This window comes from Toxoplasma gondii, chromosome VIIb (genome assembly GCF_000006565.2).
Source record: "Toxoplasma gondii ME49 chromosome VIIb, whole genome shotgun sequence".
Classification (NCBI taxonomy): domain Eukaryota; phylum Apicomplexa; class Conoidasida; order Eucoccidiorida; family Sarcocystidae; genus Toxoplasma; species Toxoplasma gondii.
The window spans coordinates 2,464,190-2,481,082 of record NC_031475.1 but is presented as its reverse complement, the minus strand read 5'-3'; the positions used below and the strand labels follow the sequence as shown (position 1 = coordinate 2,481,082).

The window sequence follows — 16,893 nt, the reverse complement described above, 5'->3', positions numbered from 1 at the left end:
ACGAGGAACGCAGAGCGCGCGAGTCCACGTCAGTCATGGGTACGATAGGAAATGGTATTACGAATCCGTTGACCGGTCTTGAGTTAGGTAGGTGTGGAGGTGCCGGCGGCAAGGCACTCGGAAATATGGACTCCAGTCGCTGCGTCTCCGCAAGCTGTCTGTCAGCTGTCTCCCCGGCGAAACGCGAATCGCATCCGACATCTTGGTCACTCGCCCTCGAGTCGCTGGAATTCGCGGAGCCGCAAAAGGCGGATCCATCAGTGAAAATGCGCAGTCAGTCTGGGGAAACGACAGCGAACGCTCCGCGACGATCGGGCCGCAAAAGAGCTCTGTGGCTCTTGAGAGGCTTGGCACGCGAAGAAAAGATGCGGATGCGGTTCCGATGTGCGACACACCGCCTGCCCAAGTCAGCGTGGGAAACTCGAAACGAACTTTCAACGGGAAGTGCAGAACGAAAGAAGTTCGCGCAGCCGAAAACGACAGTCGACTGACGACACAGGAGGAAGCTGAAGACAGTCGGGACGGGAAGGGAGGACGACAAACAATTCGAGGGCAACATGAAAAATGCCAGTCTTTTGGGAGTCTCGCAGCGGGCTGTCGATGTTTCGTGGATTTTTGTCACGCGGTGTACAGACACAGGAGAAATGCGTGCAGGTTTGTCTTGTTTTTTCCGCGCGTGCCCGATGTGCCGGTGCGTTCCACGCAGATGCATTTGGTCTTCTACAGGCATTCAATTGGGCGTCCATCTAGCGCATGCAGGTGTTGTTTGCGTACTTGTTTCCTTGTCACAAACATCTTCTTGTGTGTCGACGTACGCATGTGCGTGTCTGACGCACTGCGATGTTTCGCGAGTCCGCGTAACGCTCCGTTTTTCGTCTTTCCGGCGCACGCGGTCCTGTGCCGTCGGAAGGTGAAGTCAGGCGGCGCATGAAACGCATATGGGATGAGTGGTACGGAGCGCGAAAGTCGATTTTCTAGTGCAGTTTAGAAGACGAGTCTTAATACGTTTTCGACCGTGTTCTGCGGTCCTAGAAGTCATGCCATCCGAAACCAGTGGTTTGTCAGGCTTCAGTTCACAGACGTTTCCATCAAATGTCAATAACGATGAAACCTATTTGACTAGCATAAGAGCATAGAAGATTCCGGTGCACGCCGTTTGAGCCAGTTTCGTATGTACTTAATACACACTCCCAACTCAACACGGGTGCCACCGACTGAACGGCATGTCCTAATGTAGCACAGAAACTCAGAGTCCCCCAAAACGCTTATACGTAATCCTGTCTGAGAGGTTTCACTCGCCTAGGAAGAGTGCTCATACTGGCATCTGAAGCGGAAAATTTATCACTTTTGTTGGACTGAAGCGCAAGTGATGTGCTCACACGAGGCAACACTTGGTAGACGCCGCGGCAGATGTAAGCCATCATTTTCCCGCGCCCTTTTGTCCACTGCTTCACCTGGCGGATCCAGGAAATCCTAAACACCAGCTGAGGGCTGCCTTGGGGAGAAGAGAATGATAGGTTTGTCTGTGCTGCTCACAGGCACGGAGACGCTGTCTTTGTTATGCACGGGAAGTCGCACGTAGCCCAGAGTGTCGGAAAGCGTGGAAAGGGAACGGTGAAAGCAGCAGGCACAGAATACACCTGGAAAGGTGACTTACTCTTCCAGGATTTCAGGCGCGGTTCGAGGGCGCATGTCCTCACATTCGGGGAAATACCGTTTTCTGTGACGACCTGTCGCATCCCGATACAAGATCTCTAGATTCCTTGTCATTCTGGCGACGGCGCTCTGCTGTCAGCAGTCTCGGCAACGCTCTTTCTTTCTCTCTCACGAATATTCCTTCTTCTATTTGTCTCTCGATGTCACGAGCAAACGCGTTTGTGTCGAGCAGAGACCGCGAGTGCTTTTGTCTCATGGAAGAAGAAGAACGTAACGGGCAGCGTGCAAACGTCGCTACCAAGAAGGCAAACACCGAAAGTTCAACTTTACGTTACTTTGTCCACATCTCGCTCGCCTCTTTGTCTTCCGACAGCGTATTCGGCCGTTTCTTCTTATTTCACTCAGAATGTAAACGGAGCTGAGAACTTTTGTCTGGCACCAAATTCACCGCTTCTGAATTTCGAATAAACCTGCCGCTGTGCCTCGCAGCAGACTAACGGCAAGATGCGCTAGAAGAGGTGACGAGAACGTGTGTGATAAACGCACAAGGACGATCTTGGAAGGACTTCAGCCAGGCTAATCGCGTCTCTCTCTCGGAGCGAGTCTGTCTCTAAAGTCCCGTTCTGCCGCCAAGTGTTTCTAACAAAAATGCTGAAGGCTAGCGAATGCGCGAGAGCTGGATTCCCTAACGAAGACAACAGCACGATTGAGTTTGCCGTTTTAAACGCTGAAGGTCTTTGTTCACCCGATTCACATTCGAATGTTTTCCCGGGTATGGTTGAGACGGTGATGACTGGGGAAATAGGGTAAAATTATTTTGAACGCCGTGTATCAAGATTAACGAAGGCAGAACGTCCTCTGTGGAGTGTCGGAGAAGCACACTCAAACGCCAGGAAGCAACGGGGGGCTTCACTCACAGCAAACACAAGCATGCAAATCTTGTTGCGTTTCAGTCTCCCCTGCGAGCACTCACGTTTATGATAAGTTATGTCCATCTGTGCATCTCACTTGATAATAGAACGTATAAGTCAGGCGTTAACTTCTGGGGTAAAAGTCTTACTCCTTGAATAACAGCCTTCTCCAAGCTCGTACGACCTCAAAGTACTAGAAGCCACGCGCAAGCATTTGTAAAAGCATCTGTCTACTATATGAAGTTCCTGTTGCGGAGAGAAACCTGTATGGCCAGGTCGTTTCTATAAAACGAGAGAGGAACGCGCAACAGAGCGTGCACTTTCCGAAGTAGGGATCGCCAGCGAATCCGAGACGTCTGCGAATTCCTCGGTCATCCATGTGCATCTTTTACTCTGGGCCATTTCCCTTCTCTGTTTCTTCCGTGTCTCCACTTGATAATATGCTTTGACGCGCCCCGCTCGCTGCGCATGCAGTGTGGCGTTTTTTTCGCACCCGCGTGGATTTCTCCGTGGCACACACCATCTGCGTTTTCTATGCTCGTTCGACAGCTCTCGACTGCGTGAGCCATTCTCGCACTTTTCTCCTCAATTTTAAAGCTTCCTAACCAGCGGAACAACCCTCGCGACGTTTGTGTGCGCCAAAAGTGACGCGGCGCCTCGGCTTCCCATCCCTCCGTCCCGCGTGTTTTCTCCAGCGTGCGCCGGTGAAAAGTCCACCGCCTTTCGTCGCCAGCTTTCTCTCCTTTTCCCTCTCCCCATCTTCAGTGGAGTCGAACTTTCCTCTTCTTTGTAAATGTCTCGGTTGCACGTCCCCGTTTCCGGTGGACGTTAAACCCTGTCTGGGGACCTCGGTTTTTCTGCGGCAGTACGCTCCGTGAACGTCCGTGTCTTTTTTGCTGTCGCCCTTCGCGCCGCCTCCGTCACGCTGCTTTTCGTTTCTGCTGTCTCCGTGCTTCTCGTTCGCGTCTTGTTGTGTCTCCCGTCGTCTCCGCTTCTTCTCCACGATGGCGTTCGCCGGAGCTGCCGCGCCCCTTGGCGTCAAGGGGAGATCCGTTTTCGCGGGCATGCGGTCCTTCATCGGTCAGAGACTCGGGAGACTGTACGACAGTTTCTACTACTCGCAGAGCAGCACCAAGTACGTCATGGTCTTCCTCTTTCCTGCTGGAATCTTCTACACTCGCTTCCGCGCTGACACGAAACTCGGGTACGTTAAAAAAAAGGCGATCCGTCGTGGTTAAGTTGTCCATGTCACTTTCACAAGGACTTTCTTCTAAACCGTAGGAAGTGTGCGGCCAAGTGAGAGACGGAGGCCGTTCAATGTTTGCCTTGCTCATTCTTTGTCAGCCGACTTTTTGGAGAAAACATGCGTGTTCTCTCTAACGATAATGGATTTGACAATGGTATCTGTATGTTTGCTGGTATACAGTTTTGAGTCATGTTGTTGTCGACGCTATACCTTGGGCTTTTTTAATCAGGGTATGTGTAGCTCTCGAGTTACATGCATACCAGTAAATTATATAACACTTTGAGTCAGGGCAAAGGTACTTCTTGTAAGATCTCGGAACCATTTACAATCTTTGGTCTACATTTCGTCGAAGCAGCCTGGATCGTTATCCACGGTACATTCTATTTCTAGATTGTACAACGGTCACAATGTCGCCGGGGTAACAGGTCAGATACGAGTGGTAGTTCTAATGCTCGGAGTGTATCAACACCTCCATGTCGGCTCAAGACTCCCTTGTTATTGAACAAGATTCAGTTAGGAGCGATCGTTCACCGTCAGATGGAATGCGTGAGCTGGGTTAACAACGTCTGGATACAGTCTGTCTGGGGAAGTGAAACCACCTCAGGATGCTGTTTTTGCGGCTTTCTTCGCGTTGCCGATGAGACCTCAGCTCTGTCAACTTTCCGGACTCTTCATGTCATAGGCAGGTGACCGGAAGCGCTTTTTATCGCCTCTTGTTCCTCAGTTTTTCGAGTACCGCTTCTCTCAATGGCGATCTAAAGGCAGACCGAGAGAGACATCGAAGGCAGCGCGCCTGTGTTGAACTCCATCTTTGAGGGGATTTTTATGCGTGCAAAGCATGTTGCTTCTCCCTATTATGAGCGCGTGACTTTTCGAGGTTTCCGTCGAGAAGCGTTAGGGGGATCCTGGGCGGCAGATGCCTCTCGTTCGAAGAAAGTTTCGTTTCTTCTCGAAGGTCTTTACCTCGCTGGAAACGCCTACGCGCCGGGCGTGTATGAGCATAGTTAGCGCTTCTGTGTACTTTGGCTTTTCTCGATCGAGATGACCCCAGTTCTGCCTGGCTTCCGCGCTGCCGACTATCTCAGGCGTGAGAAAGGGGAACATGTTCTTCTTGTAGTTTCCCTTGCTGTCTTCTTCATGCGTATGTCTGTATCCGCTACCGAAAGCGTTTTGAGAGACTCGGCGTGTATTCGCTGCGCATTCGAATCTTCCTTCAGCTTTTTTATAGCCCTCTGTCTCCCTCACCGTTTGTCCCCGATGTTTTGGGGACGCATCCCGTCCTTCTTCCCCTTTAGTTCGCTTGGTGTGTCTTCGCATCCGTGCGTTGTCTCTCCGCCTAACTCAGCTACCATGTATTCATCAACGAGGAGAAACTTTACCCAGACTACTCGCAGAACTACTTTGACACAAAGTGGACGAACGGTAGGAAGGTCTACTTGGACGACGAGACGACTGTCGAGCAACTCAAGGCGCAGATCTACGGTGGAAAGGCGGCTCCTGAAAATGTCAAGGTTGCATGCAGAGGACGCGTTTTCGAGGACGCAGACAACGTCGCCATGGCAGTTCGCGCCTTCTGCAAACGGGACCCGCGTCTCCTGCTCTTCCAAGACAACTTGTAAACGGAAAGCAGAAAAGATCGGATGCCGCGACTTCGCGTAGCGCTACACGAGACGTATCAGAAGAAACCGCGTACCTTTACGTATATATAAATATATGTACATTTATGCATATATCAACTACGATCAAGTAGCTGGCCGTGTGTGTCTTTGCATGTGGAAAGGAAAGTACGTCCACGCGCGTGCAATGTGCACACACCGCCCGGAGAGTTTTCGCCTCGGGAGGCGTCGATGTTCCCTGCAAGCGCGGTATCTGTGACGAGAACGAGGAGAATCAAAGGAAACCGGGGAAGACGTAGAAATGACGTTAACGCATGTAGGACTTTGTCGACTTCTGTGTGCCAGAGGCAGGCGCTGCCAAGATATCTGGGTTTGCCACAAGAAGGGCCGCTGGAATTTCGAGAGGCAGTCTGATGAGCACAAGGAAGAAGAAACTGCTCGCATGCGGACTTCTGCATGGTGTGCGAATGCATGCATGTGGACGAATCATGAACGTGCCCCGAGACTTGCGATTTGCATATGTACGTACTGCTAGGAGTATTGTAGAGATGCAGGTGTACTAGTGCATGAAACGGACAATTGACTTTAAAACGCTTCAGCCTCCAACAGACTTCGGGGAAGCGAATTTGTTTCTGTCAGTCTCTTGCCGGTTTGATCAGCATATTTCTTAGGTGTGGTCACGCGTCCCGTTCGTTGCCAGCCTGGATTTTCCCGGTTCGCTTGTTTTGAGTGGAGCGCCAGGCTCACACAGAGGCCGACCATCGGTAGAATGAGAGACGGCAAACGCCCGTGGGTGACCAGCACTGAAACCGCTTGACACAGAAACAACAGAATCAAGGATCACGCTACGGACCCTGCAACAAATCGCGCGCCTGGTCACGGAGTGGCAAAGCAATGCTCTTATGGCTCCTAAATAAGTGAGAGCAACTTTCCCTAATTCTTCCCGTACAACGGTTTAGTTCCTCGGTCGGTCTGCTCGCTGCGTTTGCGCGGCTTTCCGTCTCGCCGTCAAAATGAGCTCACGTCAGAACGATATCAAAGTTCCAGAAGCCATGTGATCCATACAGTATAATGGGACTTTAGACTGAACCTATTGTACAGTGGGGTTCCTACGTTTATTCTTGGATCCGGTAAACAAAGACCATCAAGATATAACCAGCGAAACGACGTGCGAAAACATCCTTTGCAGCGGAGGCAATTTCAGAACAACGGCTCTGGGCTCACCACGCGTTCGCAGATGCACGAGGATTTTCTGGGACTTGTAGAGAGCATTGTTATCACCAAACTTACGCGTCAAGCATCCAGGCAAGTAGAAACGGTTTTAGCATGGTGTCACAAATTGAGACACGAGGAATCACACGACCTACATATATATCCGCTTGTGTACATTTGTCGAAGCATAGAACATCACACTACGCACAGTATCGAGAAACCCTCTGGAAAGCCTGGAAGAGAAGTAAGAATACGCACACCCCCTTTTTCGATATCCTTGACTAGGGAAGCCGATTAGCCGTTATGCAAGTGGCGTCGCACTGTCACATTTTCTAGGAGGTGACAATGCAAAGTCTCAAACCATGCCGGAACAGCGGGAATCATGCCAGTACACAAGCGTCTCAGCTTTTAATTGGGGGATACCAGCGATAACCTGATTCATCGCTTGGTCCTTTGATATAAAAATCGTGTGCTGCAAACATAGCTGGGAGCAGGCAACATATACTCTTTCTGTTCACTCTGAAAGCATGCCTGGACTGATCAGTATACGATTCTCCACGCTGTGCCACCAACGCATCGCGTATGCGTGTATGGGAGGGCTGGATAGATCGTCAGCCTGTTTCCCGGTGAGGAAGAAACTCAGCATGCATGCGGATCCCTGAAGCACTGTTGAATTGACAGTCGGATTCAAAAAAAGACAAAACACCGCGATATGTGACCGCGGGTCCGCAGCTTCCCTCTTTCAAATTTCTGTTCGAGTACAAATGCAGCAACAAATTCTGTGGGACAGGGAAGGGTGGTGGAAGGCACAGCCGACCGGGTAATCCGGCGGCCGCTTTGAGGAAAACAGGGAACATGGAAAAGGTATCGGAAAATGAATGACTCGACTATTATAGGGAAATAACCGCTTGACCGGGCGCCTTCCCTTTGTTTTAGGCTCTGCGTTTTACTCTCCTCGCTGTCGAAAACATAGCTGAAGTGCTCCACTAACACTTGTGTACCATCGCTGCATTAAAGCCCAACTCGCACGTGCCGCCGGACTGTCAAGTAGTTGAGGGTCCGTAGCGAAAGAACAAATGCCGCGGGCGTCGACGCATGCGCTGTGAGGAACGGTGGCCCCTACATGACTTCTAGCACTCTGTCGAGGCGCTTTTCATAGCCTCTGAAATACCCTCGTGAGCATTCAAAACGTCATCAACTGAGAGAGGGCCATCAAGTCCTGTACAACAACAGCATCAGACAGGAGACTGCAGCACATCAGCCTTTACGTTCCGGGACCTCCTCCTGCCGGTTCAAGCGTAAACATACACACATATACACATGTGTATATGTTTGTAGAATATCGAAACGACTTACTGCTTCGACCGCCTCCGCACGTTTCCGTTCCTTTGCAGGAATCGGCACATTGCCCTTCGGCATCTGCACGCATTGCCGCCTGAAAAGACAAAACAGAAAACTCGCACAATGATAAGCGTATCGAACGCTGATATGGGACTTCCATCTGTTCGACAGATGGTTCTGCCTCTCTTGCTCACCTTTTTAATACACCGAAATTGACTGGTTTGGTCCCCCGCGCCGGGTCCATATCGCGCCAGACTGTCTGCGAACTCTGACGCGCAATAGTCATTCGCAGCTCTTTGTCGTTCAGTGCAGAACTTTTGCGTAGCTTCGTCAATTTTAGACGGCAACTTGGTCCACGTTATGTGGTGAGTAGACTCTTCTGGTACTGCGCCTTGGCACGGCAGTTCATTTCCGCACTCATCAATGCACGACGGGTTTGTTTTTTGAAAGTCCAACTCTTCTAAAGAATAGCAGCGCCACTCAGCATCATTTTGACTGCCTGCGCGACCTCGATCCTTGCGGGCGACTACAGTCGTGCAGAATTTCTTGTCTTTTTTGCAGTGGCAGTTGAACAGTTTCTGGCACGCGTCATCGATGAATCTCTGTGCTCTGCTGCGTTTGGTACTTTGCAGGAGACTCTCAGTGTCGGCGCAAATTGGTGGGTTGATGGGTGTCGCAACGCATGCGTCATGGCAGGGGGCACTTTGTGACTCGATCACTTTCTGCAGCTCTTTTTCCCTAGTATAATGCTGACTGAGTAGTTCTCCAGAGGTTTCTGGGGAAAAACAGAAACGCACAAGGGAGCGCCCCACCATTGCGCAGGGCGTTTTACGCGTGTTGTCAACTCGGAAACACGATATTCGGATACCCCGCGAGGCAAATGACAGGGCAACTCACTTGCGAACCCCTTCGTGAGTCTTCTCTTCGAATGAAACTCTAGCTACGCCTTTTTGGGACAGTATATACTCTACGAGATGGACTACTAGCTTAGATCTTGAAGATCTTTGCTTGTCGGATGCAAGTTATATTGTCCTTTTCGAGACCCACTGGTGAAGTTCACTGCGCAAGCGCCTATTGCTTTGTCAGCATGTGCTCATACCTGAACGTCCGCCAGGGCATTCTATTTCACCGCCGCAGTTGTCCACGCAAATGGATCTAGCCTCGTACGTGAGACTGTCCTGTTGGGGCAAAGATAGGAAGCATTTTCGCCAGGGAATACGCTGTTTGTGTTGATATGCAGGTGTCTGTCAGGTGCGGGAACAATTCCGAGGCGTTGCCGCGTTACACAGTGCCACGGGGCATCCAAGCATGCATTAGTGATCCAGGAACACCTGAGCTAGACTTCCTGCTCCTCACCATGTAACTGGATTCGTAGGAATGCACGTACACACTCACTTTCTTATAGCAGCGCCACGCTTTCGCCTTTTGAGATGCGGTGCCCGTGTCTTTGCGGGCGACTGTGTCCGCAAGAACGCCCTGGCAATAATTGTTGCCAGCCATTTGGAATGGACTGCAGTGCTTTTCAACTCCATCCTTGATGAAATTCAAAATCTGATTATGTGCAGTCGCGTGGAAAGTGTCGTTCGGATCCACAACTCCCAAACAGGGGAAATAATTCCCGCAGTCATCGACACACTGCACCTTGCGGCCTGAGGGTTTCAAAACCTCCGCAAAGTAGCATCTCCATTCGGCAGTCTGCTGGCTCTGGATCCCCGTGCCGTAGCGAGCGACACCAGTTTTGTCACAGAATTTTTTGTTGCCGCCGTCGCAGAGTTGCTTGTACCGATTGTGGCAGTAGGAGTCCAACTCGGCTTGCAGGGAAGAAATGCGTCCTCCGACGATATCAGTTTCTTCAGATACAAAGCTCTGCTCGACACCCAATCCTGTTCACAACAGCGACAAGGAAAAAAACCAGCAGCAATTCCGTTGCAGCGTGGCCCCGATAAATTTTTTCAGCTAGCCAAAGTTGTGCTTTCATGACCATGTTAACTGCACAGACTGTGGCGGTATCCAGCATAGAGGCGAGAAACCAGCATTTGCACACAAGCTTCATTCGCTGTTCTTAGTCATGTAAGAGAACTGTACTGCGATATCGTGAGCTCTTCCACGTGGATGAGACAGCCAGTTCCCAGACGGCGCTTGCAACGCCGTCAGAGCGCGTTCTTGGAAGCTGCAGAAGCACTACCTTTACCGAGGCGTCCTTACCATTTCGATGCTGGCGAAGCTGGATGGCGTCACTGCCCTTCAACAAGCAAAGCAGGCACGTTAGGAGGCACAGCTGGAAAACACCCACCATTTTTTGCGAGTCTGAGCTTCAAGGAGTACACACACTGTGGAAAAAAGAACTGTCGAGAGAGGCAGTTGACGCAGAGTCGCTGTTGACAAAGAGGCACCTGGGAAATAAGAAAGGAAGTAACGTGAAAATGTGGTGAAGAGAACTAGCCAGTGAAACCGCTTGGCCAGTGGCCTGCTGTCATGCCTATCGAGCCGTCCGTTCGTGGACGCTCATCGAACCTTCGGGCAGCGACCCGGAGCGTAGATCATTCTTCGATGACCTGCCAGGGTGCAGTTATTTGCAGCTAGCTACTGCGTTTTCTGACACACGAGACGTAGTCTCAAGCATGAACAGCCGCTCGGCTGGCTTTTCAGTGGCAAGATGCGCGGGAGGCCACCCAACGGAGGAGTCGATTCAGGCAACCGAACTTGAGACCCGCCACCGTAACCATCGTGGGACAGCGAGACAGGAACTCCAGTGCGCAACTGACGGTCTGCGCGTCTCTCCGAAGGAGTGCATGCAGACAGACGCAAGATAAACTGTACATTCTTTCCTGAAACTCTTCGTCACTCTGAGACTCCCGCATTTTCCGTGTCTCGCCTTTTTGTTTCCTCCAGTTCGGGCCGCTTTCCAACGCATTTTTCGCCTCGTCTACCCATCGTGCCGGGCATTCCGTACTTTCTGTGTCGTGGCTGCCCCGACATTTCGCGTGATTTCCACGAGCGAACTGCTCCAAGTCGTTTTCGTCTGCGCAGTACGGAGCAAAATGAGGAAACCTGCCCTCAGTTTCATCGATGACGAAGAGGAGGAGCTAGAGGAAAGGTCGTTTTTCCGTTCTTGTGGCGACAATAGCCACAGTGCAGCGACCTCTGCGCCGTCGGGATCCGCTGCTTCTGCCACAGAACCTTCTTCCTCCGCCGCTTCCCCGGTTGTCTACGGCCCAGAAACTCCTTTCCAATGTCCAGATCCCCTTCCCTCGTTCTCCTCAAAATCCGGAAAGAAATTCCGCCTGCTGTTCAATGTAGAGGCCGCTGCTGCGACGGCTGAGAGCCAGGAGTCGCGAGGTGGCGATCCCTCGGGAGGACGTCCACCTGGCTCAGGGGTGTCGTTTCGCGCGCCGGTCTTCAGCCGTCCGCGACAGTTAACGAGTAAACAGTCTTCGCTGGAGTCGGCTGCTGGTAATTTATCTTTCTCCGCATCTGCCCCGCGGACCGGCAGTTGTCTGGTCGACCTCGGCCGCAAAGGCAAGAAAACCACGGCCGCGAACGACGACGGGTCCTCGACCCGGTCGACAGCGGCGGGAAGCAGCGCGCCGTCGGTGGTATCAGCCTGCTCCTCGTCGAAGCTGACAAACGACGAAGCTCGGTCTTCGTCTCCGTCTTACGCGCCGCCGCGCGCTCGCCGCATGCGTTCCGGGTGGGACGATGAGGCCGCAGACGAAAAACACAATGAGGAGGCGTACATCGATGAAGAAACTGACAAGATGCTCTCGCGCATTTGGTATGACCGAGACGAGGGCTCCGGCCTCGCGCTGGGGGAGTACATGGATCAAGACGAAGACCAGCGCGACCGGCTGCGCGACCGTGAAGAAAAGCTGAAGAAGCTGCAGGTCCAGTCCAGGAAGCAGTGGCGCGAGCAACAGAGAAATGCCGACAACGAGGCTTGGGAGAGAGACCGCATGCGTCGCAGTGGAGTCGGAGAAAGAACGGAGGTGGACTTCGCTGCCCGCATTGCAGAGGACGAAGATGAACACAAGGAACATGTCATCTGCCGCAACATTCGACCGCCTTTCCTAGACGGATTCGATGTAGAACATTCCCTCCCAATCATGGTTCAGGATGTCACCAGCGACATGAACGTCATGGCCAGGTCCGAATCCACGAAAAGAAGTCAAGCCAGCACTTGCCTCCGCTAAATTTTGTCTCGCACAATGCCCCGTGCTACCGTCTCCTCTGTTTCGCGTAACAACGTTCTAGCGTCTGGTCGCGATGCCGCGTATCTTCCAGAGTTCTCTTTCTGCCCCTCTTGTCCTCCAAGGTTCAACTGTGTCTTCCTTCTTCACCCTCCGCGCCGTAGGAGTGGTCGGCTTCCGCTCTGCGTCTGGATCTTCCGCGTTCCACCCGGGATCTCCTGAGTCCGCCTGTTTCCTCCTTTCTCAGCTTGCCCCCTGAATCGTGAGTTCTTCGCGCAGAGACACTAGCTACCTACAATATGTGATCCTTACAGGACCTGGATGCGCTGTGAGCCTTCCGTCCTAAGCGCCGGCAGTCTTCGTCCCTGCACTCCTCCCCTCTCCCCCCCCCGGACTCACCTCTCGCCTCGCACTTTTGTGCCGCTTGTTCGCAGAAAAGGCAGTGCCATCTTGCGATTCACGAAGGACCAAGAAGACCGGTCGGCAGTGCGGCAGCGGTTCTGGGAGCTCGCAGGCTCGACCTTAGGAAGTCTGCTGCAGACGAGTGACGAACAAGCGAAGGCGCAGCTCGCGCAGATGCAGGCGAACAATCCATGGCGAGTCGCGGGCGAGGACGAGAGCGAAGAAGATCGACAGAGCTTCCGACAGCAAAACCAGTACGCCGCGATTCTGAGGAGTTCAGAGACCGAAGCCACCAGCGAATTCGCTCGGACACAAAGCCTCGCTGAGCAACGCAGGTCTCTCCCCGTCTATGCCGTACGAGACGAATTTCTTCACATTGTCAGGGAACACCAGGTGAGAGAGAAAACGCAGAACGCGAGAGGAAGAAAGAAATGAAGACTCACGATGCAAATGCGTGACTTTTCCGTCTTGGCGCATTCCGCCTTAGTCTTCAGTCTTCTGCCCAGTTTCTCCTTCGCACATTTGCACAAGAAAGCAAACGTCTCACGATGTCGCTCTCGACAGTCCCATTTTTCTCTTTCCCTGACACTGCGCCTCACCACCCACACTTCTATCTGCCTATCCATATCTATTTTTATCCATATCTACCTATCTATCTCTGTGTATCTATCTATCTCTGTGTATCTATCTATCTATCTTTATCCATCTATCTATGCCTATGTATCTATCTATCTATATCTATATCTATATATATATATATATGCAAGATGAGTGTGAGGCTCATACGCGCTCTTGTTTGTCTCTTTGGGCGTTTGTGTGAGTGTTGCTTTCCTTCGTCTTTCCTCTCTTGTTCTTCGTTATGTCCCTCGTCGTCTAGATCAGGTTTTCTCCGTTTTTCTCTCTGTTTCTAACGTCTCTCCCGCTGCCTCAGATCGTCGTCGTGGTCGGCGAGACCGGTAGTGGGAAGACGACGCAGTTAACGCAGTACCTGTTTGAGGCAGGATACGCTTCTCCAGGACCCTCCCGCGAGCCTCAGGCGAGTTCTCTTCAGCGCCTCGTGCGTTCCTCGCCAGAGATGCTGCTGCCGCAGAAGAGACAGAAAGTCGCCGAGGAAGATCCTCAGGATTCCGCACAGAATGGGCTGCCTGCTTTCGCAGTCGCGCCGTCGGTTAGTTTGATTGGCTGCACGCAGCCAAGAAGAGTTGCGGCAGTCTCTGTGGCGAAGCGGGTGGCAGACGAAATGGGCACTGCGCTCGGAGAAGACGTTGGATACGCGATTCGATTTGAGGACTGCACGAGTGAGCGAACGCGAATCAAGTACATGACAGACGGTGTCCTTCTCAGAGAGTCCCTGAGCGATGCAGACCTCGACAAGTACGCCGCCGTCATCATGGACGAAGCTCACGAAAGGTGAGGCGGCGAGTAAAGCTTCCCTCTTTCCAAGCCGGCACAGCGAGGCAATGGTGGGCGAGGTGACGAAACCTCAGCCTGTGTGTGCCGGAGGAGTCTCTATGGAGATGCATCACCTCGAGTCGCAGTGAGGGAGGAGAGCGCATGCAGTGGAACTGTTCTGAGGTCTCCAGACAGATCATGTGAGAGCAGGGACTGGGGGCAAAGGCGGCGAGAGTGCGGTTGTAGAACCTTGGACGCGCGTTGATGAGTACATCTTCGAGAGCCGTCTTTCGTGAGGAGGAACACAGACCAGGCGATGGGGATCGGCGTTCGAAATGGTTGAGGGCGGGGAAACTGTTGTGGGCAGTTTTTGCGCAGAGACGTCGTCCTCACAATTACACGACGTTCGAACAAGGAGGAACCTGACGCCAAGGCGTAGATTTTTAGGACACAAAGTTGGAAACGTAAACCCACCGCGGCGTTCGGGTGTCTATCCGCTTCAGAGCTCCGGGGTGACCAGGACGCCTGTTTTTTCGACGTTTCTTCTATGTTTGTCGAGTCTGTAGATACCGTTTCTTCTGCCCTTTGTGGTCGGTCGTCGGCAGCTGCAGTGTTGCGCCTTCATCTTTGTGGGTCGTCTCATTCGCCTCGGTGTCGCCTCACTGCGTCGCAGGTCGCTGAATACGGATGTGCTCTTTGGAATTTTGAAGGGAGTGGCGGCGCGGCGGCGTGACTTCAAGTTGATTGTGACTTCTGCGACGATGGACTCGGAGCGCTTTTCTGCGTTTTTCGGAGGCGCCGTCATCTTTCACATTCCTGGCCGGACGTTTCCGGTCGACGTGGAGTTCGCGCGGTCTCTCCCCGACGACTACGTCGACGCAGCGGTGCAGAAATGTCTGGCGGTTCACTGCAGCACACCGTGGAAGAAGAAGACGAAGAAGACGAAGAAGACGAAGGCTTCGCTCGGGGAGGCCGCGTCGAGCGCAGCTGCGAATTGCTCCCGAGAGTCGGCGCAGCGAGGCTCAAGGGATGACCCGCGCGTCAAGTCCGAAGAAGACCAAGAAGAGGGAGACGAGGGAGACGAGGGAGAAGAAAAGGAGGAAGAAGGAGAAGAGAATGGCGGGGACATTTTGATTTTTATGACGGGTCAAGATGACATCGAAGTCACATGTTTGCTTCTCGCCGAGCGACTGGGTCTGTTGGGGGAGAAGGCGCCGCCGCTGACGATTCTGCCGATTTACTCGCAACTGCCCGCGGATCTGCAGGCGCGGATTTTCCAGCCTTCGCCGTTCAGAAAGGTGATTGTGGCGACGAACATCGCAGAGACTTCTTTGACGGTGGACGGAATCAAGTACGTGATCGATCCAGGATTCTGCAAGATGAAGGTCTACAATCCGAAGGTGGGTATGGACGCTCTGCAGCTCACGCCGATCTCGCAGGCCAACGCGAACCAGCGAAAAGGACGCGCGGGTCGCACAGGCCCCGGCGTCTGCTACCGTCTGTACACCGAGCGCGTCTTCGTCAAGGAGTTGTTGACGACGACTGTCCCTGAGATCCAACGCACGAACCTGGCGAACGTTGTGCTGCTTCTCAAGAGCATCGGGATTCGAAATATTCTCTCCTTCGACTTGATGGACCCACCGCCGGAGGAGACAATCGTGAACGCCCTCTATCAACTCTGGGTCCTGGGGGCGCTCGACAACTTGGGAGAACTCACGGCGCTCGGGAAGAAGATGGTTCTCTTCCCGCTCGACCCCCCGCTCTCGAAGATGGTCCTCGTCGCAGAGTCGCAGCGAGCCACCCGCGAAGTCGTGACCGTCGTCTCCATGTTGTCCATACCCTCGATCTTCTACTCCCCCAAAGAGCGACAGGACGAGGCGGAGGCAGTCAAGGAAAAGTTCTTCGTCCCCGAAAGCGACCATCTCACGCTTCTCAACGTCTACCAACAGTGGAAAAGGAGCCAGTACAACAGTGCCTGGTGCACCAGGCACTTCGTGCAGCCCAGGGTACTCACGCCTCCTCAAAAATCAAGAACGCGCTCAAGCAAAATACATCCAATAAACAAACATAAAAACGAATCAAAGACACAGAGCAAACACGAACGAAAGACACTATCACGGAAGACAGAGATATACACATATGTATATCTATACATAGTGATGCATGCGCTATTACACATACATATATATATATATGTATATGTATTTTACAGAAGTGCAAGTGGACGGATTCCACAGATATACTGGACGCATCTTGTGGGGATGTGTATCGTTCCTTTGTCTGTCGTGTCGGGGGAATTATTTTTTCGGTCAAAACTGGCGACAACCGGCTTCTGTTTTTCACCCTTGTCTATTCACGAGATTATGTACCATGTCGCCTAAAGAAATTCAAACATGTATGTTTTTGTCAATGTACACATTCAGCTCTCCGATGAACGGGTGTGGGCGTGGAACGCTGCTGCGTTCCTGGAGAAGGAGAGAGATGAAGAAGGTGGAAGGGTCCTGCAGGGTGGAATCAGCGTCCGTCCGCGTTTCTGTGCATGGATGTTTCGCATGTTTCGTTTGCAGGCGATGACGAAGGCGAGGGAGGTGCGAGCGCAACTCCTCGACATCATGGAGCAGCAGGGCATCCCTGACGTCTCTTGCGGCACCGACTGGGACGTCATTCGAAAGGTTCGTCTAAGGCACAGACACTTGAATCGATCTGACGCTTCTCCACATACAACATCTGTGGGTCGATACATCGTGCATCTCACTCTTCTGCGTCTTTTTTTTCTCTCTCGACGTCTGTCTTTCTACTCCTCCACCTTTCTGCGCGCCCGGTATCTCTCTCTGTATCTCTCCATATATTTTTATCCCTAAAAGCGCAAGTGGGTGGACACAGCCGTCGACACGATCCGCTACTCTCTTGCGTGTGATCCTTCGGGACTC

At 52.5% G+C, this 16,893-nt stretch overlaps 3 protein-coding genes across 3 annotated transcripts in view; 2 read left to right on the top strand and 1 right to left on the bottom strand.

Annotated features, from left to right (window-relative positions):
• The first annotated feature begins 3,134 nt into the window (after window positions 1-3,134).
• TGME49_260180 (hypothetical protein) lies at window positions 3,135-6,033 on the top strand. The gene is made up of 2 exons (XM_002365150.1): window positions 3,135-3,771; window positions 5,159-6,033. Exons 1-2 carry the CDS (start codon window positions 3,572-3,574, stop codon window positions 5,430-5,432), a joined length of 474 nt encoding a protein of 157 aa, XP_002365191.1. The 5' UTR covers window positions 3,135-3,571; the 3' UTR covers window positions 5,433-6,033.
• A 1,579-nt stretch (window positions 6,034-7,612) lies between these two features.
• Window positions 7,613-10,367, bottom strand: MIC13 (microneme protein MIC13). Its single transcript, XM_002365151.1, has 6 exons — window positions 10,188-10,367; window positions 9,378-9,865; window positions 9,082-9,160; window positions 8,177-8,757; window positions 7,998-8,076; window positions 7,613-7,860 (listed from the first exon to the last, which is right to left on the bottom strand). The coding sequence occupies exons 1-6, from the start codon at window positions 10,276-10,278 to the stop codon at window positions 7,772-7,774; spliced, it is 1,407 nt and encodes a 468-aa protein (XP_002365192.1). The 5' UTR covers window positions 10,279-10,367; the 3' UTR covers window positions 7,613-7,771.
• A 656-nt stretch (window positions 10,368-11,023) lies between these two features.
• The window catches only part of TGME49_260200 (helicase associated domain (ha2) protein), a gene marked incomplete at both ends in the record, with an annotated part of 8,185 nt that continues 2,315 nt past the window's right edge, over window positions 11,024-16,893 (top strand). Inside the window, 5 exons of the mRNA XM_002365152.1 lie at window positions 11,024-12,126; window positions 12,604-12,964; window positions 13,503-13,981; window positions 14,637-15,969; window positions 16,531-16,635. Of these exons, the coding sequence (XP_002365193.1) occupies window positions 11,024-12,126; window positions 12,604-12,964; window positions 13,503-13,981; window positions 14,637-15,969; window positions 16,531-16,635 (3,381 nt within the window). The remainder of the gene's footprint in view (window positions 12,127-12,603; window positions 12,965-13,502; window positions 13,982-14,636; window positions 15,970-16,530; window positions 16,636-16,893) is intronic.

Bases quoted from the DNA above. Each gene is read 5' to 3' on its own strand.
- MIC13 (XM_002365151.1), bottom strand. From the start codon at position 10,278: ATGGTGGGTGTTTTCCAGCTGTGCCTCCTAACGTGCCTGCTTTGCTTG. The intron at 9,866-10,187 runs GTAAGGACGCCT...TGTTGTGAACAG, and splicing joins GCTTCGCCAGCATCGAAATG to GATTGGGTGTCGAGCAGAGC. The intron at 7,861-7,997 runs GTAAGTCGTTTC...GTTGTTGTACAG, and splicing joins GTGCGGAGGCGGTCGAAGCA to GACTTGATGGCCCTCTCTCA.
- TGME49_260180 (XM_002365150.1), top strand. From the start codon at position 3,572: ATGGCGTTCGCCGGAGCTGCCGCGCCCCTTGGCGTCAAGGGGAGATCC. The intron at 3,772-5,158 runs GTACGTTAAAAA...CGCCTAACTCAG, and splicing joins CGCGCTGACACGAAACTCGG to CTACCATGTATTCATCAACG.